At 34.9% G+C, this 27,603-nt stretch overlaps 3 protein-coding genes across 9 annotated transcripts; 1 reads left to right on the top strand and 2 right to left on the bottom strand.

The window, feature by feature from the left end:
- Nucleotides 1–909: 909 nt before the first annotated feature.
- LOC107410401 (DNA polymerase zeta processivity subunit) lies at nucleotides 910–6,572 on the top strand. Of its 7 annotated transcripts, none has more exons than XM_060812461.1 (7): nucleotides 910–1,349; nucleotides 1,473–1,551; nucleotides 2,976–3,176; nucleotides 3,602–3,714; nucleotides 4,674–4,863; nucleotides 5,128–5,332; nucleotides 6,108–6,572. In XM_060812461.1, the coding sequence occupies exons 3-6, from the start codon at nucleotides 3,146–3,148 to the stop codon at nucleotides 5,325–5,327; spliced, it is 534 nt and encodes a 177-aa protein (XP_060668444.1). In that variant the 5' UTR covers nucleotides 910–1,349; nucleotides 1,473–1,551; nucleotides 2,976–3,145; the 3' UTR covers nucleotides 5,328–5,332; nucleotides 6,108–6,572. The 7 variants fall into 7 exon arrangements, with proteins under 7 accessions (XP_060668444.1, XP_060668445.1, XP_060668443.1 ...); XM_060812462.1 differs by lacking the exon at nucleotides 6,108–6,572 and adding an exon at nucleotides 5,569–5,864; XM_060812460.1 differs by lacking the exon at nucleotides 6,108–6,572 and having other exon boundaries at nucleotides 910–1,119; nucleotides 1,266–1,349; nucleotides 5,128–5,498.
- LOC112490535 (probable leucine-rich repeat receptor-like protein kinase At1g35710) lies at nucleotides 6,557–15,833 on the bottom strand. Its single transcript, XM_060811913.1, has 2 exons — nucleotides 15,587–15,833; nucleotides 6,557–9,489 (listed from the first exon to the last, which is right to left on the bottom strand). Exons 1-2 carry the CDS (start codon nucleotides 15,831–15,833, stop codon nucleotides 6,557–6,559), a joined length of 3,180 nt encoding a protein of 1,059 aa, XP_060667896.1.
- A 10,081-nt stretch (nucleotides 15,834–25,914) lies between these two features.
- LOC107410475 (MDIS1-interacting receptor like kinase 2-like) lies at nucleotides 25,915–26,991 on the bottom strand. Its single transcript, XM_060811912.1, has 2 exons — nucleotides 26,391–26,991; nucleotides 25,915–26,303 (listed from the first exon to the last, which is right to left on the bottom strand). Exons 1-2 carry the CDS (start codon nucleotides 26,989–26,991, stop codon nucleotides 25,915–25,917), a joined length of 990 nt encoding a protein of 329 aa, XP_060667895.1.
- Nucleotides 26,992–27,603: the final 612 nt, after the last annotated feature.

The following is a 27,603-nucleotide window of genomic DNA, read 5'->3' as shown; positions in this document are numbered from 1 at the left end:
AACTTGATCGGGAAATGTGTGTTTTATTCTCTGCATATTCTGAAAGGATGACTCTTCTAATATCAAATATGAGTCATTCATTACTTTATATTCCATACAATTCCGTATAGAAACTAGGGAGAACAATTTAGTCGTCTTGTCAGATTTTTATTTAGCACACATACGACTTTCTTCTAATACAAAACTTTTTCTTCGACACATTTTTTTTTTTTTTTTTTGAAAAAGATCTCTTGGGCATTTTACCTATAAGCCATTCAGAAATAATAACAATAATAATAATAATTCCAAATTTGGTTTTGGTAAATAAATACAGAAATATAGTATTTTGTGTACATCTTTGACCATATTTTCTATTTTAATAAATTATTCCAAAAATAATTAACAAAAAAAATGAAAGACGTTTGGCAAATTAATTTTATAAATAATTTTAAAGAAATAAAAGGGACTCTAATTTATTCTTAAAACACTTGAAAACATCATTTTACTTAAACTCTAGATTTTATTTTTTTTTTAATTTTTTTAAAATCTAGATTTTATTTTATTTTTTATTAATTTTTTTAAAAATATTTTCACAAAAACTCGCTAACACACTGGCATAGATTTTCACAAACAAGTCAATAGCATCTGTGCAATTAAAAATTTCGAATAGATTTTATCTCTGATTTTGTTTTATTTTTTTCATTAATTTTTAAAAATTTATATTAAAAAAATAAACTATCACTAAAACACACACATAATTTTTCATCTATAATTTTATTTATTTATTTATTTTTTCGAATGATATGAATATGGCCAAAACAGTAATAGCATTTGATTAATCAATCCAACTTTCAAATATATATTTATATCTAATTTTTATTTTATTAATATAAAATTATAAAAATTTATATTATATTATATAAATTTTCTTTTTGGGTAAGAAGGGAGAGAAAATTTTCTGGTAAAACCAGTTTTAAGAATCCTTTTTCTTAGCCGTGCGTTGGTTCTACCAAAGCAATCAACAACGCCTCCAAAAAATCGGAGAATCTTGAGAGTCTGTGAGGCAGTGGTTCGATGGATTTTCAAGTGGTGGTTTTAGCAGAAGGGACCTCTAAAAACCTCGTTCCTCTCGTCTCCAACGTCCCACCACCAATTTCACACACTTTTAATTTTTCACTGAAAATTTTCTCTTTCTCTCCAATTTTCCTTGCTTCCAAACACTCCCCAACTCCAACTCTACATCTTTTTCTTCTTCTCTGATTTCTTACTCTCTTTTTTGATTCCAGGAGGTTCCCAAGGCGCTTCTTCCTGTGGCCAACCGCCCGGTTCTCTCCTACGTTTTGGAGCTTTTGGAACTGGATCTCATTGTTGTAGGGTTTTCTTCTCTGTACTACTTATTGCCCTAAATTTTGTGGAAGGTGGTTTTTTTAGTGGGTCAGCAGAACAAATTGGAATACATGTTGATTTGGGAATTTATGCATTTGCTTTTGTAGGTGGTCGAAAGGGAAAGATGCGGCTCTTCGTGTTGGTGGTTGGATTTCGGGAGCTTATTTGGACCGTTTATATGTTGAGGTACTTACTGATTGAATAAAAGTTCATAATTATTTTGAAATTTAGGTCGTTAATTTTTAGGTTTGTGGAGGTATAAGTTGTAGTTGTTACTTAAAAGTGAATTTTTATGTATTTTGGATATGCTTGTTAATATGTTTAAACCTGTGATGGAGTGGGTTGCTAGTGAATTAAAGTTGGTCAATGAATAAACAATGGGGATTCGGGGAGTGGTGTAGGCTAACCAGTCCGCCACTGCCGGCGCAGATTAGGGTGGACAGCACAATGAGGTTCAGCTGTGTAGGTGTGGGAGAGAAGGTGGTGTTGGTCCAGGTGAGTGGGTGTATCGACGACTTGTTGAGGAGGAGTGGGAGGTTCTCCAGAGGATTGAAGGAATCCGGTGGCCGGAGAGTGGAGCAGATCGGCGAATCTGCCGCGGATGATACGACGGGCCGCTTGTGTCTGTGCGGAGTGCTGAGATGTTGTGTTTTGGTTTTTGGTGCATGTTTAGGCAAAACACGAATGATTCTTCTGACCTGCGCGTGTAGTGAAACGAGCACACAGTGATGATGGTGGTTAAACGTGGTTGCTTTGACCCTTTGGACTTCGGAAGAGGAGGTGCGACGGTGTCGTTTTATGGCAGTTTTGTCTTGGGAAGTGGGCCCAAGAACCATTTTATTGGCCCACTTTCATTGTGAAAAAACTATTGTGGCTATACGGCTTGGAGATTATTTTATTATTTGGTCTGTTTGGCATCTGAGATTTTCACAAAACTTGAACATAGAATTTCTTAATTCTTATCCAGCAAAGCTTAGAATTTTTTTGTTTTTTCTTTTACCCAAAAAAAAAAAAAAAAAAAAAAAGCTTTAAAATTATTTATGGAAATTATGTAAACTCAGATTCAGCAACCAGTGGGTGGGTGTAAATGATATTCAATTTTATATTGATAACGATACCTTAACCGATTTGCCATTGGCTTTTTCTTCCATCTTTTGTGCCTTTGTGGAATGATGAATTTTATCATCTGTTTTGGGAATCTAATATGAGTTAAATGAAGTTGCATTCCATACGATATAAGAGATTACAAAAACTGGAACTTTTTATGTTTGGGAATTAAAAAAAAAAAAACAAAACAAAAAAAAAAAAGGAACATTAGCAGCTCTTAAAGGTCCAAATAAATATTTGGTATTGGTATCGTACTAAAAAAACTGAATTTTTGGTATTTTAATAGCTGGTATAAATTTGTTTACCGGTTTATGTTTCCATTTTTTTTAATTTTTTTTTGTTAGGAAGGGAGAAAAAAAAAAAAAAAAAAAAGGCCAAAGTGTAGGTAATATATGGCCAAGGAATGTAAAGTCCCGTGGCAAAAAATAAAAAATAAAAAAGCACATATTTATATATTTATAAATTTTCAAATTTCTAAATTTCCGTTTTTTGCGAGTCTGTAGGGTATTCAAACGAAGCAGAGAGAGAGAGGGGTAGATGGTCCAAAATTCGAATTTTCAGCCAAAAAAAATAAAAAACAAAAAGGTCCAGAATTGTAAACAGTAAGTCCCAATTAGAAGATGGAGTCGAGGGAAAACCAATTTGCGTTCTGTAATCAGTATTTTGGTAGAGAATGGAACACAGAGATGGTCAATCTTCCCAAGGTTTTTTATTTTTTATTTTTTTTATTTTTTAATCAATTCTATATTTGTTTCTGTTGAACTAATAATGGAAGTGCTTCGGATGGGGCAGCTCGAATTTTGGTGGAGTTCTTGGAGGTAGCAATCACTTCAATTGTTTTCCTCAAAGGAGTTTATCCTACTGCTCTGCTTCTAACTCATTTCCTTTAATCGTTTTACACCTTTTCTCCGTTTGATTGCTTTAAATAATTTGTGGTCTTTTTTTATATTCATGTTTCATTGATTGGGATTCAAGAAAGGAAAACCTTTTCACTCAACTGAAACTCAGAAAAATTTCATATGTGGGTTGACTGAATTAAGGGCAATTGTTGGCTCTTAACCCTCTTTTGTTTTTGTTTTTTTTTTTTTTTTTTTTTTTCGTCTGATGATGAGGTGGGTTTTGGTGGAAGGTGCTTTTGAAAGGAGGAGGTATATGAATTTGGTGGTTCAGAGGGCTCGTCATCCTGAGCTCAGAGCTTACATTCATTCAGCTGTTTCTGGACTTCTTCCTTTTATCCAAAAGGTGTGTCATTTTTTTTTTTTTTTAACCATCACTTTATTTGTTTATTTTTATTTTTCCTCTGTTTGATATATGGCATTTACTATTGACATAAGAAATGCTATGAGAATCCTAATTGATTATGAATTTGAAGATTCTCTGTGGATGCATTTGTGTAAGAAAAAACAAACTAAAACCTATTCAAACTACTCCTATTGGCAATGCTTAAGTAGCACACCAGAAAAAGAAAGACAATAAAAATCTCAGTCAAAATGGTATCTCAAGAACAAAGAAGACCACTGGTGGTGTTCCAGTAACCTTGAGCATTTAGCTCCTTAAATGCTTATCTAACATGCTCGTAAGATAGCTCCTTGTGGACCACTGGTGAGGCCCCTATTATCAAAGTTGCAAAGCTTGTTTCAAGGGATTGGTTCTAAACAAGCAAATACTAAAAGAGCTTTAAGAAGTAATAATTTTAAGTAGGTCTGGTTATAGGCTGGCTAGTGTATTTTCCCTCATTACTAACTACGATTAAGAAATGCATAAATTTACAAGTTACAACCATAAAATGCCAAATCCTTTCCCAGGGTTTGTGGAAAGGGTTGAATCCTACATCACAGACCAAATGACCCCTAATTTTTTGGTAATTAGACCTTTTTTCTTTATTTGGTAAAGAGCGTGTTTGAGCATTTTCTTCACTTTTTTATTCTATGCATGCATGGTTTGTATAATGGTTTGCCTCTTGGTATATTTTTGAACATTACTTATCTAGAACACTTGTGTTGGTTCAAACAGTTTCATGTGATGAAGTTTGTTACCATATAACATGGCAAAAAAGTCTTATTGCGAATTTAGGGCTGATTTAGATGAGCTGTACTAATTTCTGAACACATGCATCCGTGTGGTTTGCCCTCTATTTTTATTTTGTGTTGTTGATATTCTAACCGTTTAGTTTCACTGAAATAGTCCTTTTACAAACTTAGGGTCTGGTAGAGCGAGTAGCAGTTATCTTCTTCAACACTGACAACACACCTGTTGAAAGATTCATGTTCAAACTTGTAGTCAACCAGTCTTATGGCTCAAAGGTTGAAGCAGCCGACTTAGAGTTCTCTCTTAGGTCGTTTTTGGTCAAGCTTTCGGTCTCAGAACCCCTCACAAGAGCTTTATCTCATGGTAACCCTGTGAAAATGCAGCATTACATTTGTATTCAGTTTGTATGCTTCAGTTTTTGAACTATGCATCTTAATCTACAAATATTTGCTTTTCCCTTTCTAAGCCATTTTAACATGCTATTATATATCAAATACTTTTGGTTTTACTTAGTTGAATGTTGATCTGAAGTTGAAGTATTTGCTACGCTTGTGAAATTTGCTTTGGATTTAGTATTTTTAATGTTAAGAGATTTAAATGATGTTTGAGAGCATTTCTTTCCTACAGATTGCAGGTGGAAGATAACAGCTTATTTCCGATCCGTTCCGGAGGCAGGCATTAGTAAGGATGCAGGGTTATGGATCCCAACAGACACAAACCAGTGGCAGCAACCTCCATTAATCACCCCGATCAAGTCCATGAGCAGTGAGCTTCTGAGCGTGCAGTTATACTTGGAACATGCGATTTCTGATGAACCAAAGACTTAACATTGGTAAGAACTCTGTATAATACTGGTTTATCCCTTTCAAAGAAAATGATGAAATTCCTTTCCGGATTTGTTCCTGTTTTCGCTCCCACCCCTTTCAGATTGTAATGTGGGTATAAATAATGTACACAATAATTGCTCCCATATTTTTATTTAAAATTTTTATTCGCTTTGCCTTGAAGAAATAAAGCAAAAAATTAGAAATTTTAGTTTAAATATCAAACGGACTTTGGTTAGAGCAGGAAGCGGATGGCAACATTGTAATTTACAGAGGATGGTTTGCCATGGTGATAGAACCAAACCAGCTATTCAGTACCTTATTTATTTTAGTGTACGAGTAGCTACCAATGGCATGGGATGGGATTGGTAAATCTATTATCAATATGCAGAGCGTGGTCTTCCTGAAATCCAATATATTGGAGGCATCTGTATGTTCAGCGAATTTTATTTTATTTTTTTTTATGTCCCAGCAAGTTGCTGTGTTTTGTCTGTGACTTTTGTTCACACTTGTATTTCCGTATTTCCTTTATTTTTCAAACTGCTCGTGAAAGTTTTGACAGGATTGCATGAAGATAGTTGATGTGCTAGATTAAGATCGATTGAGCAGCTAAAATAGTCAAATTTATTATTTCTTCTACACCTTAAACTCACATACATGATGCATGTATAAAGAGGAAAATGAACCAAAAAGCAAAATGTGAAGGAAACCAGTGACACATCCACATTCTGGTCCTACTAAATAAAAACAAAAGGCATAATGATAAACATGATGTATTTTCAGGAAGTACAGTCATTGAAATCAAGCAGCTCCTTAATGTAAGATAAGGGCTTCAAATACGAGTCTCTGATGAGAGCTCCTGAACAACTCGTTTCATTGTCGGACGAGATTTTGGAGAGCTGTGCAAGCATGCTATTGCTACCTTAACTAGACAGAGAACTTTCCTAGCCTCTTCATGTGTTGGAGGAGATAAGCGCTGGTCCAAAACATTCATTTCAGCTATTTGATGATAAGCAAGTGTTGCAGATGATGGGAACAATGAAGGCAACAAAGATGAGATGAGATCTCCTGGATGCTTCCCCATGAGTATCTCCAATGTCACCACTCCAAAGCTATACACATCGCACTTCTCATTCACTTCCATTGTATAAGCAAGTTCTGTTAAATTGGATCAACATCATTGAATTAGTAACATTATTTAAAAGGGAACTAATAATTATAATAAGATCAATTTATTGTTTACCTGGAGCTGCATATCCATAAGTTCCGGCAAATGAAGTCCAGTTAAGTGAGTCAGGTTTGAGGAGCCTAGCTGTCCCGAAATCAGAAACAAGAGCTTCATCATGTTCTGCATTCAGCAGAATATTTTGGGTTGATATATCTCGATGGATTATAGGCGCTGAGCAATCATGGTGCATATAGGCCAATGCATTTGCCACACCTTTCACAATGTTTACCCTTTTGTTCCAACCAAAAGCTCTTGCTTCTGCATCATTGTTCATGAGTACATTTCGCAAGCTTCCACCTTCCATGAACTCGTAAACCAAAAGTGAGTGCCTTCGATGTGAACAAAACCCATATAACTTCACAATGTTTCGATGTCGGATTTGTGTTAATGCATGAATCTCACTTGTAAAAGTTTTGAGATATTGAGACATTTGAGGATCACCAGATGTATTTGCATGCAGCTTTTTCACAGCAACAATTTGACCAGTGCTTAACTCTGCCTTGTAAACACTCCCAGTTCCTCCCTCTCCAATGCAATGTTTGGAATCAAATTCCTCGGTTGCTTCAATGATGTTCTCATACACCATTTTCCCATCGTAGCTCCATATTGAGAAAAGATTTTGATTTTGTGTTGCATCCTCATCTGGGTTGTTTGTTTTGCTTACTCTTCTTCTACGATGAATGTATATAATTGCAAAAATAGATAGAAGAGATAGGCTACAGAAAACGGGGATCGATATAATCAATATATTGGCTTTGTTTTCCATTTTTCCATGAGCTTTCTGAGCCGTTGAGGGGCAAAGCTGCAAACCAGTGGCATTACCACACAAGCCTTTGTTGTTTTTGAAAGCTTCAAAGGGAGCTTCACGGAAGGCTTTGGAATTAGGAATAGGACCAGCCAATTGGTTGAAGGAGATATCTACCATTGTCAAGGTCATCATTTCATCAAAAGAGGGTGGAATGGAACCAACAAAATTATTGTGTGAGAGATTTAGAGTTTCCAAACGTTTCATTTGCGCAAGCTGTGGTGGTATCTCTCCGCTCAAGAAGTTTGAACTTAGATCTAGGTTTTCAAGAGTGTACGTATTAGCCATATCCCGAGGAACGTTTCCTTCTAATTTATTGTTTTCCAAATTCAACTGTATCAACTTGAAGCACCCTGCAAATTCTTTTGGAATTGAGCCACTTAGATTGTTTGCTGCCAAGTTTAAGCACTCCAGATCAGCTAGCATTCCCATTCTCTTTGGAACCTCTCGAGATAGTTGATTTCCATTGAGCATAAGTTTGATCAATAACTTCAAGCTTCCCAGTTCTTCTGGAATATTTCCAGAGAGACGATTTTTGGAGAGGTCAAGCACTCGTAGCTGAGTTGCATTGGCAAGCTTAAGTGGTATGGAACCCGAAATTTGGTTGTTGGAGAAGTTGAGGCTCGTCAATTTGTGGCAATGCCCCCACTTTGGTGAAACCTCGCCGTGCAATTTATTACCACTTAGATCAATATGATCCAAGTTTGGGTATATACCAAAAGCTTCTGTTAGATTTCCTGTGAGTTGGTTTCTGTGCAGCCTAAGTCTAACGAGGCTACTGCAGTTTTCCAAGCTTTTTGGAATTGGGCCTGTAAAATGGTTTTCACTAGCACTAAAAGCCTTGAATAATCCATTGCCACATATCTGCTGCGGTAGCTGGCCATTGAAGTTATTAATAGCCAATTGCAAATTCTTTATGCTAGTCAAGTTGTTAATTGTTGAAGGAAGAGAGCCATTGAGCTTGTTTTGGATTAAAACTAGTTCACCGAGATTGGCCAACTTTCCCATGGAAGCAGGAAGTGGGCCAGATAGATTGTTGAAACTGAGGTCAAGAATTTCTAGGTTGCTCAGATTTCCAATTTCTCTGGGAATCTGTCCAGAAAATTGGTTATGAAAAAGCAAAAGAGTTCTTAAGTTCACCAAGCTTTCTATTTCTGTCGGGATCTCTCCAGAAAATTGGTTTGCAAGTAGCTGAAGATCCCGTAAATTTGCCAAGTTTCCAATATCTCTGGTAATATGTCCAGAAAGGCTGTTGTCATAGAGATAAATACTAGATATACGGCTCAAGTTTCCTATGGAAGCAGGAAGTTCACCAGAGAGATTATTGGCACTAAGGTCAAGCACTCCTAAGTTGCTTAAGTTTCCAATTTCTCTAGGAATGCTTTCAGAGAGTTGGTTCTGATAAAGATGAAGGTTCCTTAACATTCCCAAATTTCCAATTTCTCTTGGAATATGTCCAAAAACGTTAGTACGAAAAAGGAAAATTTCTTCTAAATTGGTCAGGTTTCCTAGAGAAGCAGGAAGTGGACCGGTGAGGTTATTGGTATTCAGACTAAGGCTTCTCAAGAATTTTATGTTTCCTATTTCTTTAGGGATTGAGCCACTAAAAGGATTAGTGGCAATCCAAAGATCCTGAAGACCTGTCAGCAAACCAATCTCTCTTGGAATTGTTCCGGAGATGTTATTCTGAGAGAGATAAAGAAAGGAGAGACTGGAAAGATTTGCAACTCTGGGAGAAAGAATCCCAGAGAGACGATTGACAGACAAGTCAAGATGAGTGAGTTTGGAAAGGCTGTAAAGGCTGAGAGGAATATCTCCATAAAGGCTGTTATTTGCAAAATCAATACTAACAAGGTTTGGAAAGGATGAGAAGCTCAGATTTTGAAGCGTACCTCTCAAGCCAAAGCTGGAAAGGCTCAAATGGTCGATACTTTTCGACTTCTTGTGGCAAGCAACTCCAACCCAATTGCAATGGCTGCTGCTGCTGCCTCCGAGTAGCCATGAAGACAGGAAATGTTGGCTTTTGTTGTCAAGGCTGAGTTTCCATTTTATCAGAGCAAGTGCTTCCTCATTCTCATTGTTAGCTGCACCAACAACAAATGGTGCACCACTAGTTTTGAAAAATGATGAACCTGAAAGATATTGGAATAAACATATATAAAACGTTAACAAGAAGAAGGAAGCTTGTTTGTTGGACAGTAATGGATTCGCAAACTTAAAAACCATGTTTATTGATTAGAAAACAATTAGGAAACTATGGTTATGAGCCATATAGCTATGAGTTGGTTATATATATAGTTAGCTAGCTAGCTATATATTACGATCTGCTAATGCATGAATCGCATGTATAATATATTATTATTATTATTATTATTTTGAAAATATGATAATATATATGTTATTTGAATTCAGCTTTTTTATTTTTCTAGTGCTATGCATATTATATTACGAAAATATATTGCACATCACTTTCTAATCTCATTATATCTTTAGCGAGCAAAAAAATATATCTTTAGCGTACAATGTTTATTCTGGCCTAGGAGCTGTTATATAAATATATATCTTAAAGGAATAAACAATAGAAAGTAACATCCATTTCCTTCATTCATTGCGGCGCAAAATACCTCGTTGTCAATATCTTTCACTATTTTCAAAGTTGTTTTTAAGGTTTTGCATTTAAATTTCGTTTTTGACTTTTAAAACTTCTTTTTGACTTTTAAAACTTGAGCTTTGGCCTAAAGTTCATTTGGCTATCATTTTTAAGATATACGGCAACATAATTATTGGATAGAATAAATCTAGAATGATTAAATTTTTTTATCAAAATTCTGATATCTATAATTTGGTAATTATTAAATAGTTTATCTATTTATATATATAAGGTAATATCAATTTAATATTATTAAAAAATTATCATATAATTGATCATTAAAATTTGATAAAAAATTTGATACATATAGCATTATTCTATTAAATAATAGTGATCTTAAATAGAGATTTTTCATATATATATATATATATATATATATGTATATGTAAAGATTTCATTTTTCAAAAAAATAAAAAAATAAAAAAATAAATAAATCAATCAATCATGTATAATGGGAGGGGCACAAACACAATGCTTGAAAAAATCATCCCCTTTTGCTCTCTTAATGCTATTAACGCGTATCCATTGTCCATGATTCTTTAAATAAAAAATGACTCGCACAGACAATAATCCTGAAAATTAATTACAAATACTTTATTTTTTTTCTTTTGCCCCTTTAGAATGACTACTTATTATTATTATTATTGTTTAATTTGCATTCTGGGAGACTTTGCACCGAACGCAATGTTGACGGCAATAAGCAACTTTTACTTTTGTTTCAGAAAGCATTCACAACTGATACGGCAAGAAGCAAAGAATGCTGTCCACGGTTTGCTGTCCATTGTTTGTGTTTGGCCAACCAGTGAGTGCCACATCAATTATAAGAATTTCAATTCGATAATACCCATTTAATAAATGAATATTTGTAGCTTTCAAAAATTGGAAATCAATTTTCGACCAAAAAAACAAAAAAGGTTGGAAATCAATTAAATAATTATTAATGGATAAAAGAAAAAGAAGGAGAAGATGATAAAAGTAATTGTGACAGACAATTTAAAAAAAGAAAAAAGAAAAAAACGGATCTACCATTTTTCCATCTTTCATAAGCCACAAAACAGACGCACACGAGCCTCAACGTGGTGCGGTCATATCTTGAGCCTTAAGAGCAGAGGAACTCTGTATTACTGGATTTTCCACTATTAAGAAAACTTTGAAGCGCCTTTCTGGATTTCTTGCTGTTTGTCACAAGTATACTAATCTCCTCTGAATGTGGGATGCAATTTGGGTTTAAGATTTTTAGAATTTGGAACACCCCACTAGTATACTTATCCTTCTTGTATTTTTCTATTATTATTTTTTATTTTTATATAGTCAACTAATAACTTATAATTATAAAATTTTAATAAATTCTTTCAATATATAATGTGCAGCACTACATATATATATTATCCATAAATAGAATTTTTCAAAATTATTTAATTCAATTCAATTTATTTTATTAATTAAATATTTAAAGAACAATTAAAAGATAAAAAATAATTATCAATAAAATTAATTTGGTAAATTTTTTTATTAAACATCAATAATATTTATGATTTTCTAATAAAAAATTAAAAAAATAAATTTCATAGATATTTATGAAAATTATGAATTTTTTTAACAAATTGTTAAGGATTTGATGCAAATATTTTGATGGAATATTCTATAAAAATTTAGAAAATTTCAATTGATAATATGAAAATTTTATCCGTTTCTATTTAAGACGTTTTTTTTTTCTTCACCCCTTAAAAAATTCAAATGTCAATGAAAATATCAATTTGGAAATCTTGATTGTGTATATATATATATGTATATATAATTAACTAAGTTTGTGAAATTACCCTTTTCATATGTTTGTATTATTTTAAACAGTAACAATATCCATAATAATGCTAGAGGTACATATATACCAACTGGTTTACCAATTGAAATGACAAATAAGTGAGACAATATTTTGTTAATTTGTATTGAACTTCATTTGTCCAATTAAAAATTTACTTATTTATTTCTCAAAAAAAGGGGGGAAAAAAAAACTTTTTCATATTTAATTTTATTATTATTTCAATCATTTATTGGCCATATTAACTGTCGATAAATAAACTGTCAAAAAAATGTTGATGCTCTCTTACAGTTTGCCAATTTTTATACAACATTCAACATTCATCTTACATCTATCTTATATATTTGTTTTGCATAATTCCCCCAAAAAAAAAAAGGAAGCCGTACTATTTAATTGTTAATTTACTCTTAGTACTCTCTACTTAAGATAAAGAAACTTGCAATTTTGATGCACAGGGACCCGACATTTAATAAGAGAATGTAAACTTATTATTTATATTTAAAAAATTATATATTATCTTTAAAAATTATATATTAACAATCATGTGTCCATACAATACGCGGCATATATATTGGTATGAGGTTGTGTAAAAACCAAGTTCATTGATTAGTTATTCCTACTCATTGTAAAAAGTGGGCTACGAAGTTATGGTTTATAGATTACAGGTGGGAGATAAACATCTTATTATGTATACCTTTCCACAGGATATTGAAGGAACTATGGAGTTGCTATTATTGTAAGAGACCGTTTTTGTCTGTTTATATTACTTTTCCTAGATGGAAAAACGTATTGATATGAAAATTAATGATCCTTCTTTTTCTGATGTCCATGTAGTTTTGCAATTGGCCAGGAAGAAGAGATGGAGACAACTGATATGGTGGAGGAAATAGTATTTGGTTGAGATTCTATATATATGTTTGATGTGCATTTTCTATAGAGGTCAGGTGTTTATTGTCACCATGTTTATGAATGTATGAATCATCGAGTTAAAGAAAGTGGACTAACATGAAACATCACTTTCATTAGTGTTTGCCACAGATAATGTATTTGTTGCTTGAACAATGACTACTATATAAATTTCTTTGCAATGTATCAAAGTGGGTTTTCTACTTGCACAAAATCTCTCCTCCTAGGTAAAGTAATTTTGTTGTGTGGCTCTGTTGCTTTTTGAAAATAATGCAAAAAATAAAAGAAGTTCAAGCCATTTGCATTTCCAAGTAAAAGATGGAAATGATAATCCATTTCCTTTCTTTTCACTATTAACGTATCAAAATTCTCATTTATGTTCTTATTCGTAATTCAATAATGAACGCTTATGGAGTATATGTTGAATAATGATACAAAGGTTGAAGAATGTGATATGATAACTTTCAATTTTTCAAGCTATTTGCTTTTGCATGCCCTGTTTTTGCGAATATGCATTGTTATTACTTTTGTATGTCCTGTTTTTTAAGCTTATTTCCACAGATTAGATCATTAATGTGCAAATGGTTTAATTCCCTGTATGTTGTTGATCACATACACATCACAAGTTGTTAAAAAGTATGGTTCAGGAACTGAATAGAATGATAATTTTATTTTATTTTGTTTTTTTGGGTGAATAAAGAATGTTTGAGTTGCGTGTATTGTCGTTTTTATTTTAGCTGCCAAGGAAAAGAATGTATGAGTTGCATGTATTGCCGATTGTGTTTTAGCTGCCAAGGATGTACATACTCCAGAATTTCGCTGCAAGGGTTGGAACTGAAACAGAGTTGCAGGACTTCCGAACTGGTTGTATAGAATTATAGGAAAATTAATTGACATCCCCATGTTAACTAGTATGAAATAATGATATCTACCTACTGCTTTTGTAAAATGTCTTGACGTAAATTCCCAATTTCTTCTTGTTAGTACGGCACAACACATATAGACGCATGAGATGCAGAATTCCTAACCAAATTGAGTAAAATGAATTAATGCAAATTACAATACCAAACATGAACATGGTACTAAGGAGACGTAATTTGCTTAACTTTGGATTGAAGCTTATTGCCTTAGCTTGTTAGTTAGTTCATATAAAACCTTGCTTATGCCGATTTAACACAAGCTCTGCATTTATGTGCCTCTCCTCAAGTTTCACAACTTAAGTTTTACTTCTTGTAAAAAAATTTGCTTCAGTTAGTATACCATCAGCCTTTGCCTGGCTCTCCTCAGGTTCCTTGAGTTTATCTATGAGTTCTTTCCCTAGTCTTTTCTTGATTAGTTCTTTTGTCACTTTCCCAAGCTATTAATATCTGTATCCAGTTCAAGGATCTTTGTACTCTATAGAGGTTACCTCATCAGTAGTCACTGCCATATGATCTTCTGCCACAACTAGATTATCTCCCTCTGATTAGTCTCTATCTTTATCTAATGATTTATTTGTCCAAGTCATTTTCTGGCTTGATGAGAATGCTTCCACAGTGGAAGCAACCCCAACCCTGCTACAGTGGCTGCCTCATAGTGCCCATGAAGACAGGACATGTTGGCTTTTGTGGTCAAGACTGAGTTTCCATTTTATCAGAGCCTCTGCTTCCTCATCGTTAGTTGTTTTGAAGAAAGATGTAATAAACACATATACAAAAGTCAACAGAAAGAAGGAAGCTTGTCTAGTGGACAGTGGATTAGCAACAAGGACACTACGGTTACGAGCTATTCATACATATATATATATATAGATATAGCTATTATAAAATCAGCACTACTGCATGTATGTATAGAAATGTTTTAAAAGAAAACTATATCTTTCAAATGGTGTTGATACTAGACAATGGAATTACTAATCCCTCTATAGCTTTTTTCATGAGTCCAATATCGATTAGTTATTCTTGTATTCTGAATTGGATACTAAGTTATGGTCTTCAGTTTAAGATCAGCAGTGAGCTTGTGTGTGCACAGTATGCAGGTATATTTGAACATCCAAACTTTCCACAAACCAAAATTTTAACAGCAGAACATCCAACTTTTAAATTTTAGGCTGTAATTAATTTGCAGGCAATTCGTATATAAATATTACGTACATTACATAGTTTCCCAATTTTTACTTCTTCTCCTTGGGAAATGCAATGATGCCGGGGAAACGAGCATGAAGTGGATGGAAAAGCCAAAGTGGATACTGTTTGTATATATTGAGTTTTACAAGATGAAATACAGGGTTTGAGTTGATAAATGTAGTAAAGCTTGTTTTCAATTCTCTAAAAGCGATATTTGAAATTTGAGCCCTCAATTTATAACTTGATCGGGAGGCTTAATATTGATAATGAACAATTTACGAGCATTTGGCTTGATTGAATTTGGGATTGGTAAAATGAATCCTTTAAAACTAGCCTGTGCCATGTTTACGAATATAGATACTTGTCATTAATTCTGGTAAGCTTTCAGTCTCAGAACCCCTTAAAAGTGCTTTATCTCATGGAATTATGCTTAAGTTTTTTGAACTCTGCATCTTTAAAGCATAAATATTTGTTTTCCCCTTTTGTAAGTCATCTTAACATGCATATATCAAAGACTTTTGGTTTACTTGGTCAAATATTGATCTGATGTTGAAGTATTTGCTGGAGTTGTGAAATATGCTTTGGATTTGATATTATTAATGTATAGAGATTGAAATGATGTTTGTGAGCATTCCTTCCTACAGATTGCAGGTGGGTGATAACGGCTTATTTTCGATCCCTTCATGAGGCAGGCACGAGTAAGGATGCAGGGTTACGGATCCCAACAGGTACAAAACAGTTGCAGCAACCTCCATTAATCACCCCAGTTATGCAGTGAGCCTCTGAGTGTGCAGTTATACTTCGAAAATCCAACTTCTGATGAACCAAAGCTTTAACAGTGGTAAGAACTCTGTATGGTACAGGTTTAAGCCTTTTGAAGAAAACTTTGAAATTCCTCTCTGGATTTCTTCCTGTTTTCCACCCCTTCCCTACCTGTTTGAAATTTTTGATCTGTAGGCAATCCCGGATGACATTGTTTACATAAAACTGTCCCATATTTTCTTTTTAAAAAATTTAATTTGCTCTGTCTAGACAAAAGAGAGCACAAAGGTAGAAAGCTTATTTGAAAAAGACAATTGGACTAGGATTATAGCAGAAGTGGATAAGGACATTGTAATTTATGGAGGATGGTACACCATGATGATAGAATCAAACCAGCTTTCAAGTGTAGTTATTAATTCAGTGTCTAAATAGCCACCAATGGCATGGGGTTGATGAATCAAGTATCAGTAGAGTATATTTTTCCTGAAACCCAATATATTGGAGGCATCTGTTTGTTCAATGGAACAAATTTTGTATGACACAGCAAGTTGCTGTTTCTTTTCTATGCCTTTTGTACTCATTTTGCTTTTCCTATTTCTTTTACTTTTCAACCTGCATATGAAAGATTTGACAGAAAGTCTATGTGCTAGATTAAGGTTGTATGACAGCGAAAACAGGTAAATTTATTTCATCTGCACCTTAAAATAACATCAGGAGAAATTCTACCCTGTAGACATAATACATGCATCGAAAGGAAAAATTATACCCAAAAAGCAAAATGTAAACGAAACCACTAGTACATCCACATTTAGGTCTTCAATAAGAAAAATAAAACAAAAAGAAAAACACAAGAATGACGTTCAGGTCTTTAACAAAACAAAAGATATCAAAAACAAAACGCCTAATGATAAATATGGCATGTTTTCAGGAAGCAGAATCACTGAAATCAAGTAGCTCTTCTAAGGTAACTAAAGCTACAGACTTCAATGATGGGTATGAATTGCACTTGAGAGCTCTTGAGCAACCTGTTTCATCGTAGAACAAGATTGTGGAGTGCCATGCAAGCATGCAAATGCTATCTTAGCAAGACAGAGCACTTTCCCTCTATCTTATTTCATTGGAGGGGATAAGTGGGTGTCCAAAACCTCCATTACAGCTATTAGATGATAAGCTAATGTTGCTGATGATGATAAGGACAACCAAGATAAAAGAGATGAAATGAGATCAATTTCTTGTGGAATATGTCTTAAAGGTAGACTTCTACTAAATTGGTCAAGTTTCCTAAGGAAGCAGGAACAAGACCAGTGAGGTTGTTAGTGTGTTATTGACCCAATAGCTCTCGGAATTGTTCTGGAGATATTATCCTGATCCAAATGAAGAAAGGAGAGACTGGAAAGATTTGCAGCTGCAGGAGTGAAAAACCTAGAGAGATGTGTTAAGAGTTGATAACCCGAATTCTTGTTGACTCGAATTGAAAAGCTCGCAGTGCGGCCCGTTTGGTGAATTTATTTTGAGGGAAAAAAATGGGGCTCTGTGGTGGTAGCGGAGGTCAAAGGCCGATAGGCCCGAATATTTTTTGGGGGTTTTTTTCGGAGGTAGTAGTTTTGCAGCTCTATTTGTTCACCTTTTGTACCAATCTTCATAAGTAAAAAGCTTTGCTTCTCTTTGCCCGTGATTTTTTTTCCGTCAAAGGTTTTCCACGTAAATCTATGTGTATTTTGTTTTATTTTATTGCTATTGTTTTTGTTTTACTTTTCGTAACAAGATGGCTACTGCTGCCTCTGAGTAGCCATGAAGACAGGACATGTTGGCTTTGGTTGTCAAGGCTGTGTTTCCATTTTAACAGTTCTGCTGCTTCTTCATTCTTATTAATATTGTTAGCCGCATTAATAATAGAAGGTGCAGTTTTCAAGAAAGATGGAATAAACACATCTACAACATTAACAAGAAGAGGAAGCTTGTTTTTTGGTCAATGGATTTGCAGACAAGGAAATAATTATTATTATTATTTTCCCTGGAAAACAAGGAAACCATGGCCATGAGCTATACAGCTATAGCTATAACAAACTACTACTACTGCATTTATTATAGATGTATAATGTATATGATTTGAAAGCTCCATTCAAAATGCCTTCAAAATTTTTCGACTTTAATTTCCTACCTTACCAAGAAAATAAACAATCAACTTTCCCTTTTTCGAGTGCTATTGCAAGAATGTCACTTTCTATATCCTCTCAATTCTTTAGAATACCTTTTTCTTTCTTTTTATTTATTATTATTATTATTATTATTATTTTTTTTTTTTTTGTATTTTGTATTTTTTTTTTCTAGCATTGTGGAAACCAGGTGCCACGTTACTTGTACAAAAACTTAAAACAAGAGGGGGAACCCGTACATTATTATTTTACATTTTTTTTATGGTAAAATTCTTAGTGAAAAGTAATTATACTATAAAGTACCATAATTATATTTTTGTTTATGAATCAGCAGCTGCTATTTCTTGTGTATGCCTTTGATTTTTAATTATGGTTTTCGTTGGTTTAAGTGATATATAGACCTTTCTGATTGCTATCACTTAAAAAAACTATTCAAACTTTCCCTTTTTGATTGCTATTACGTGTTACTTTCCATCCATTATATCCATGATTCTTTTAAATATGTTCCAGAAAGACAATAAACTTTCACGTTCCAGAAAAAAGAAAAAGTTTCTCTATACTACACTTTAATGTTTGAGGAAGAGTGAGTTAAATAATTAGCGTAAATGAGAATATTTGATGGTCTTAATGTTCTCTTTTATGCAATACAATTAAAATGTACGGATCCCAACCGACACCAAACAGAGTCTCATGAGCCTCTCTATGCGGTTCTATCAATTTGGAAGATCCAAAAATTTGGAATTTCTTTCTGGATTTCTTCCTGTTCTCCACCACGCTCCTCTCCCCTTTTAGTATTGTTTATGCTGCAATGGGAATCTGGGGAACAAAATTTTGGTCACTACTGTACTAATCTTCTCCAAAAGTGGATGTAATGTGGGTTTAGGACCATCCAAACATGACATAAGCAGAAAATTTAGGATTTTGAGTGGGATCTATCTAGATGAAGTAAGTCACATTTGTATTAAAAAACTCATAATCAAATTCCAACTCTATAAGAAATGGTTTGAGCTTTTAAGATTGGTTTTTGCATAGGAAGTGAATGGCAACATTGTACTTTATGTAGGATGGTAAACTATGATGATGGAACCAAACCAGCTGTTAAGTGTAGTTTAGGCCATAGTTTTGCTGAAATCCAATAGATTGCAGCCATCTATATGTTCATTAGAAAAATTAGTCAGTTTATTGTCTTTGCATTTTTGTTCCTACTTGTGTTTTTCATTTCTTTTATTTTTCAAGCTTTGAAGGGAAGTTATATTATGTGCTAGATTATGATGGGATGAACAGCTAAAGGAGTTAAATTTGTTTGTTCTACACCTTAAACTCACATCAGAATAAATTATCCACAGTATATACACATGTATCAAAAGGAAGTATTATCTCTAAAAGTATTATTTAAAAGAAACTAGTAGCACATCCACATTGAAGTCTACAACAAACAAAAAATTCAAAACAGAACAAAAGGCATAGAGATGAAACAATGCATATGTTTAAGGAAGTAGATTCATTGAAATGATGGCTTTGAGTTGAAAGCTCCTGAGCAACCTATTGCATTGCTAGACAAGATTGTGGAGTGCCATGCAAGCATGCAGAGGCTATCTCGGCAAGAAAAAGAACTTCCCCAGCTTCTGGCTATGTCGAAGGGGGTAATCGCTGGTCCAAAACATCCATCACTGTTAGTTAATCAAAAGCTGATGTTACAGAAGATGATAAGGACAATGACGATGGAAGAGATGAAATGAGATCTTCTGAATGCCTCCCCATCAATATCTCCAACATCACCACTCCAAAGCTGTACACATCACATTTCTCATTCACTTCCATCGTGTAAGCAAGTTCTGGAGGGATTATCATTCATTGGATTAACAACACAATTTAAAGACATAGTTAATATATAAGTATTGGAAAATGTAATATATATTTACCTGGAGCAGCATATCCAAATGTTCCCGCGAATGATGTCCAATTGGATGAGTCTGGTTTGAGAAGTCTGGCTGTCCCAAAATCAGAAGCATAAGCTTGACCATGTTATGCATTTAACAGAACATTTTGGGTTGATATATCTAGATGGATTATAGGTGGTAAACAGTCATGGTGCATATAGGATAGTGCATTACCAACCTTTTAGTGTGGTGGCAAGTAAAGCCACATTTGCTTATCAATTAAGTAAATTGACCTGTCAAAGGAGGTGGAAGAATGTAGAGGAGATGGAAGATTGCTTCTTAATTAAGATTTTGACTTAGTCAAAGGAGGTGGAAGAAGAATGTAGAGATTTCTACCTATGTGGACAACTTGCACATATAGGTGGCATGGCTACAACTAGCAAAGGAGGCCAATTTGAATTTGACAACCTCTCCCACCATATTCCTCTATATATATGTCTCTCTTCCTTGTAAAAAGTGATTCCATTTTGGGCTGAGAAATACACATAGAAACAAAGAGAGAGAAGGAGAGTATTAGAGAGAAAATTTAGAAATGTTTTTTTCCTAAATATTCGTGTCTTTCCTTTGTAAGAGAGTGTGTGGATTTTCTCTTATTAGAAGGGAGAGAGTATTGTTATTTGTGCTCTCCTTATTTTAGAGAGAAATTATTTTATTCTTTTACTTTAATTAAATCCTTGTACAATTGCCAATTATTTATGTGTATTTTATTTGCTTATTTTACGCACAAACTTCTTATTTTCTCATTTCCACTTCAGCTGTAATTGTGAGTTTTATACCTCAATTTCCTAACAAGTGGTATCAAAGCTCCAGGTTTATAGGCATTTGCAACAATGGCGGCGAAGTACGAAATAGAAAAATTCAATGGGAATAATTTCTCATTGTGGAAAATGAGAATAAAAGCAGTTTTAAGAAAAGATAACTGCTTGGAGGCAATTGGCAAAAGGCCCGCGGAGTTCCTTGATGATGATAAGTGGAACGAGATGGATGGCAATGCCATTGCTAATCTGCATCTAGCACTAGCCAATGGAGTATTGTCAAGCGTGGCCGAGAAAAAGATGGCAAAAGAAATTTGGGACACTCTCACCAAATTGTACGAGGCCAAATCACTACATAACAAAATTTTCTTAAAGAGAAGGCTTTACACTCTTCGGATGATGGAGTCAACGATTGTGATAGACCACATCAACACCCTCAATACTTTATTTTCACAGCTCACAGCAATGGGGCATAACATCGATACAGGTGAATGTGCTGAAATTCTGCTTCAAAGTCTACCTCATTCGTATTATCAACATAACCAACAACGTAGAAATTTTAGTCTTCGATGATATTGCAGTCGCGGTTCTTGAAGAAGAAAGTCAGCGCAAAAGCAAAGAAGACAGATTGGGAAGCTCACAACAAGTTGAAGCTTTGGCGATGACAAGATGGAGATCAACGGAACGTGGCCCCAGTGGGACTCAAAATTAGAGTAGACCAAAATCTAGAAGCAAGAAGAATGTCAAGTGTCATTACTGTGGCAAGAAAGGGCACTACAAAAGAGAGTGTTGGTATCTTAAGAAGAATGAAAAAGCTAAAAGAAAAGGTGTTGAGTCATCAAAAGTTCAAGGTTGTGTCGCGAGTACCTCGGATGATGGTGAAATTTTATACAGTGAAGCAACAATTGTTACTGAAGGCAGAAGAAAGTTCGCTGATGTCTGGCTTATGGAATCAGGAGCAACATGGCATATGACCCCCCGTAGAGAATGGTTCCACCAATATGAACCTATTTCAGGAGGATCTGTGTTCATGGGAGACGATCATGCCTTGGAGATCGCTAGTATTGGTACCATCAAATTAAAGATGTATGATGGTATGGTTCGCACTATCAAGAATGTACAGTATGTGAAAGGCCTAAAGAAAAATCTATTGTCTATGGGACAATTAGACAATAGTGGGTGCAAAACCCATATTCAAGATGGAATCATGAAAATAGTTAAAGGCTCGCTTGTGGTGATGAAAGTGGAAAAGATAGCTGCAAATCTGTACATGCTTAAAGGGGAAACACTACAAGAAGGAGAAGCATCTACAGTATTGGCAAGATCTCCAGAAGAATCAACGATGATGTGGCACTATAAGCTTGGCCACATGTCGGAACGAGGTTTGAAGATTCTTACTGAACAAAAGCTTCTTCCAGGACTCAAAAAGGTTTCATTACCATTTTGTGAGCATTGTGCTATTAGTAAGCAGCATAGATTAAAGTTTAGCAGTTCTAATGCTAGAAGCAAAGCTATCTTAGAGTTTATCCACTCTGATGTTTGGCAAGCACTAGTTCTATCCCTAAGAGGTGCAAGATACTTTGTATCTTTTATTGATGATTACTCCAGGAGATGTTGGGTGTATCCAATCAAAAGGAAAGAGGATGTATTTCCAGTTTTCAAAATATTCAAAGCGCGGGTGGAACTTGAATCTAAGAAAAAGATCAAGTGTTTGAGGATGGACAATGGAGGAGAATATACTGGTGCAGAATTTGATAGCTTCTATCAATAAGAAGGTATCAAGAGGTAGTTCACGGTGGTGTACACTCCACAACAAAATGGAGTAGCAAAGCGGATGAACAGAACCTTGTTGGAACGGACAAGAGCAATGTTGAGAATTGCAGGGATGGCGAAGTCATTTTGGGCAGAAGCGGTTAAGACCGCCTGCTATGTGATCAATCGGTCCCCATCAACCGCAATAGATTTGAAAACGCTGATGGAGATGTGGACTGGTAAGCCATCTAATTATTCTCACTTATATATATTTGGAAGTCCTGTTTATGTTATGTAAAATGCCTAAGAAACATCAAAGCTGGATCCAAAATCCAGAAAATGTATTTTCTTAGGGTATGCTGATGGAGTTAAGGGGTACCGCCTGTGGGATCCCACTGCCCACAAGATTATAATCAGCAGAGATGTGATATTTACTGAAGATAAAATACAAGAAAATGAAAATGATAGCACTTCTAAAGAAAAACCAGAGACTACTATGGTTCGAGTCAAAGAGAGGCGAGAACAAAATGTTCTAAATTCTTTTGAAGCAGCACTAGAGCACGATGAACAAGAGCAAGCTAAGTTTGTAACTCCACAAATTCGACGGTCAACTACGGAGAGAAGAGAACTAGGTTGGCACTCAAAATATATTATGGAGGGTAATGTTGCATACTGCCTTCTAACAGAGGATGTAGAGCCATCAACTTTCCAGGAGGCTAAAAAAAGCCCATAAGCTTCTCTGTGGATGGCAGCAATGCAAGAAGAAATTGAAGCTCTCCATAAAAACAAGACATGGGATCTTGTTCCACTACCACAGGGAAGGAAGGCTATCGGCAACAAATGGGTCTATAAGCTCAAACAAGATAGCAATGACCAAGTGGAGCGTTATCATGCTAGATTGGTGGTGAAAGGATTTGCTTAGAAAGAAGGTATTGATTTCAATGAGATATTTTCTCCTGTTGTTTGACTCACAACAGTTCGTGTGGTCTTGGCAATGTGTGCTACATTTGATTTGACTTGTATTTAGAGCAGTTGGATGTGAAAACTGCATTTCTTCATGAAAAACTTGAAGAAGAGATATATATGCTCCAACCAGAAGGTTTTGAAGAAAAAGGAAAAGAGAACTTGGTTTGTAGGTTAAACAAATCTCTATATGGTCTCAAACAGGCGCCGAGATGTAGGTATAAGAGATTTGATTCCTTCATCATGAGCCTTAGATACAACAGACTTAGTTCAAATCCTTGTGCTTATTACAAGAGATTTGATGATGGTGATTTTATTATTTTGCTGTTGTATGTTGACGACATGTTGGTACCAGGCCCCAACAAAGATCGCATTAAAGATTTGAAGGCAATGCTAGCTAGGGAGTTTGAAATGAAGGACTTAGGACCGGCAAACAAGATTCTAGGGATGCAAATCTACCGAGACAGAAATAATAGGAAGTTATGGCTTTCTCAGAAAAATTTCGTGAAGAAAATTTTGCAGTGTTTCAACATGAAAAATTGTAAGCCTATTCTTACCCCTCTTCCTATTAATTTCAAGTTATCCTCAAGTATGAATCCTAGCAACGAGAAATAGAGGATGGAAATGTCTTGAATACCGTATGCATCAGTAGTGGGTAGTTTAATGTTCGCCATGGTATGCACAAGACTAGACATTGCACAAGTAGTGGGAGCGGTTAGTCGGTACATGGCGAATCTTGGTAGAGAGTATTGGAATACTGTAAAGAGGATCCTAAAATATGTGAAGGGTACCTCAAATGCTGCATTATGTTATGGAGGATCAAACTTTACTGTCAGAGGCTATGTTGATTTAGATTATGCAGGTGATCTTGACAAAAGCAAGTCCACCACAGGATATGTGTTTAGTCTTGCTGGAGGAGCTGTAAGCTGGGTTTCAAAACTACAGAATGTTGTGGCTACTTCTACAACGAAAGTAGAATATATCGTAGCTTTGTAAGCCAACAAAAAGGCAATTTCGTTGCAAATGGTACTGAAGGAGCTTGGATATACATAAGAGAAGATAACTCTGTTTCGTGATAGTCAGAGCGCTATGCATTTAACAAAGAATCTAGCATACCACTCAAAAACAAAACATCTACAAGTTCCATTTCACTTTGTTCGTGAGAAGGTAAAGGAAGCAAGTGTGGATCTACAGAAAATCCATACTAGAGACAACTTGGCAGATTTTCTGACAAAGCCAATTAACACTGACAAGTTTGTGTGGTGTAAATCCTCTATTGGCCTAGCAGAGACATAAGCAAGCATAGATTTGAAATGGAAAAGTAAAAAGTATAGAAGGGTTATAGCAAAAGTGGCTTTAAGTGGGAGATCTGTGGCGGCAAGTAAAGCCACATTTGCTTATCAATTAAGTAAATTGACCGGTCAAAGGAGGTGGAAGATTGCTTCTTAATTAAGATTTTGACTTAGTCAAAGGAGGTGGAAGAAGAATGTAGAGATTTCTATCTATGTGGACAACTTGCACATATAGGTGGCACGGCTACAACTAGCAAAGGAGGCCAATTTGAATTTGATAACCTCTACCGCCATATTCCTCTATATATATGTCTCTCTTCCTTGTAAAAAGTGATTCCATTTTGGTGTGAGAAATACACATAGAAACAAAGAGAGAGCAGGAGAGTATTAGAGAGAAAATTTAGAAATGTTTTTTTCCTAAATATTCGTGTCTTTTCTTTGTAAGAGAGTATGTGGGTTTTCTCCTATTATAAGAGAGAGGGTATTGTTATTTGTGCTCTCCTTATTTGAGAGAGAAATTATTTTATTCTTTTGCTTTAATTAAATCCTTCTACAATTGCCAATTATTTATGTGTATTTTATTTGCTTATTTTATGCACAAACTTCTCATTTTCTCATTTTCACTTTAGCTACAATTGTGAGTTTTATACCTCAATTTCCTAACATTTAGAATGTTACCCTTTTGCTCCAACCAAAAGCTTTTGCTCCTTCCTCATTGCTTAGTACATTTCGCAAGCTTCCACCTTCTATAAACTCATAAACCAAAAGAGAGCATTGTCGATGTGAACAGAACCCATATAGCTTCACAATGTTATGATGCCTTATTTGTGTTAATGTACAAATCTCACTTACAAAAGCTTTGGGATATTGAGACATCTGGTGATCATCACAATTTGTATTTGCATGAAGCTTCTTCACAGCCACAACTTGACCAGTGCTTAACTCTGCCTTGTAAATGCTCCCACTTCCTCCCTCTTCGATGCAATGTTTGGAGTCAAATCCCTTAGTTGCTGAGATGATGTTCTCATACACCATTTTCCCATCGTAGCTCCATATTGCAAATAAATTCAGATTTTTTCTTTCATGCTCATCTGGGTTGTATGTTTTACCCACCTTTCTCCTACGGTGAATGTATAAAATTAATAAAACGGATAGAAGAAATAGGCTGCAAAAAACAAGGATCATAACAAACAATAAGCTGACTTTGTTTCCCTTTTTTCCATGAGAATTCTGAGTCATTGTTGGGCAAAGCTGCAAACCAGTGGCATTACCACACAAGCCCTTGTTGTTTCTGAATGCTTCAAATGGAGCCTCTTGAAAGGCTTTGGAATTAGGGATAGGACCCTCCAATTGGTTAAAGGACATATAAACCATTGTCAAGCTCTTCGTTTCACCAAAATCAGGTGGAATGGAACCAGAAAAATTATTGTGTGAAAGATTCAGAGTGTCCAAATGGTTCATTTTTGCAATTTATGGGGTATCTCTCCCTTGAGCAAATTTGAACTGAGATCAAGGATTTTAAGGGAGTAGATATTTGTTATCTTCGAAGGAACACTGCCTTCAAATTCATTATTTTCCAAACTCAACTGTAAAAGCTTGTAGCACCCTCCGAGCTCTTTTGGAATTGAGCCACTTAGATTGTTTGCTGCCAAGTGTAAACTTTCTAGATTAGCTAGCATTTTGATTTTGTACTGAATATCTCCAGATAGTCGATTGCCATGTAGCATAAGTTTGTGCAATAACTTCAAGGTTCCAAATTCCTCTGGAATATTTCCTGAGAGATGATTTGAGGAAAGGTCAAGTACACGTAGCTTAGTTGCCTTACCAAGCACAGGTGGTATGGAGCCTGAAATTTTGTTGTTGGGGAAGTTGAGGCTTCTCAAATTGTAGCACTACCCCCACCTTGGTGAAATCTCAACGTGCAATTTATTACCACTTAGATCAATATGATTCAAGTTTGGGTATATACCAAAAGCTTCTGTTACGTTTCCTGTTAGTTGGTTTTGATTTAGCTTAAGTCTAATAAGGCCAGTGCAGTTTTTCAAGCTTTTTGGGATTGGGCTGGTAAAATTGTTTGAACTGGCACTAAAATTCTGAAGTGATCCACCACCACATATTAGCTGTGGCAATTGGCCAGTGAAGCTATTCAAAGCCAATTGCAGACTTTTTATGCTAGTCAAGTTTCCTATGGAAGCCGACAGTGTACCGAAGAGATTATTGAAACTAAGGTCAAGCATTTCTAAGTTGCTTAAATTTCCCAAGTTTCCAATTTCTCTTGGAATATGTCCAGAAAGGCTATTTCGATAAAGAAAAATATGAAATATATTGCTCAAGTTTCCAATGGAAGGGGGAAGTGCACCAGAAAGATCATTTGTGCTAAGGTTGAGCACTGCTAAGTTGCTTAAATTTCCAATTTCTCTAGGGAATACCACCCGAGAGTTGGTTGTCATTAAGATCAAACATGTTTTAACATTCTCAAGTCGCTTGTTTTTAAATCCGCTTTCCACATTCAGAAATATAAATATAGCAAGCATTTTAGATTGTTTCGTTTTACCTTCTGAGAAATAGGCGTTCAATTTCAAGGACTTCAGAATACAAAATCCAACAAAATATGCAGGGTTAAGTACTTAAAAAGAGTGTTGTTAGTTCTCTTAAGTAATTAAAATGTTGTTTTAATATTAAATAAGTTGGAATTATCATAGCTGTTATTTATATAGCGCAAGTGCATAAGTAAATTCCTTAACAGAAACTAATACAGTTATAACTTCTGTAACCAACTTGTACACATCAGCAACTGATTGACAAACCACACATTCAACTTGTTGTAACGAAAATGCTAATGTGGATCTTTTTACGATCTGATATACTCTAATCATATGTAAATTTTAACTGTTTAAGTTCCTGGGTTAATTCATTTATAAAGTTTAAGGGTAAACAACTTTTTTTTTTTTTTTTAAAAAAAGGAGGGTGTTCAATGTCGCACATAATTTTGAGTCAGTGACAGTAACCATTACTTGGAAGAGAAAGGCCAGCATTGAAATGAGGTTGGACCCATTGAAGCACAAAACGGCATCGTCGACCTCTTATAATCGCGCACTTCTTTCTCCTTCCCTCCAAATTTCCTATAAATTTCAGACCCTACAACC

Source organism: Ziziphus jujuba, chromosome 10 (genome assembly GCF_031755915.1).
Source record: "Ziziphus jujuba cultivar Dongzao chromosome 10, ASM3175591v1".
Classification (NCBI taxonomy): domain Eukaryota; kingdom Viridiplantae; phylum Streptophyta; class Magnoliopsida; order Rosales; family Rhamnaceae; genus Ziziphus; species Ziziphus jujuba.
Note: the sequence above shows the minus strand (reverse complement) of the source record. Positions and strands in the feature narration are given on the sequence as shown.

Coding starts and splice junctions, on each gene's coding strand:
- LOC107410401 (XM_060812461.1), top strand. CDS start 3,146: ATGGAACACAGAGATGGTCAATCTTCCCAAG. Junction 3,177..3,601: donor AGATGGTCAATCTTCCCAAG/GTTTTTTATTTT, acceptor TTTTGGTGGAAG/GTGCTTTTGAAAGGAGGAGG. Junction 4,864..5,127: donor CACAAGAGCTTTATCTCATG/GTAACCCTGTGA, acceptor TCTTTCCTACAG/ATTGCAGGTGGAAGATAACA.
- LOC112490535 (XM_060811913.1), bottom strand. CDS start 15,833: ATGGGACAGTTTTATGTAAACAATGTCATCCGGGATTGCCTACAGATC. Junction 9,490..15,586: donor AACTGGGGTGATTAATGGAG/GTTGCTGCAACT, acceptor AATATCTTTCAG/GTTCATCATTTTTCAAAACT.
- LOC107410475 (XM_060811912.1), bottom strand. CDS start 26,991: ATGCTTGCTATATTTATATTTCTGAATGTGGAAAGCGGATTTAAAAAC. Junction 26,304..26,390: donor GAATCATATTGATCTAAGTG/GTAATAAATTGC, acceptor ACAAAATTTCAG/GCTCCATACCACCTGTGCTT.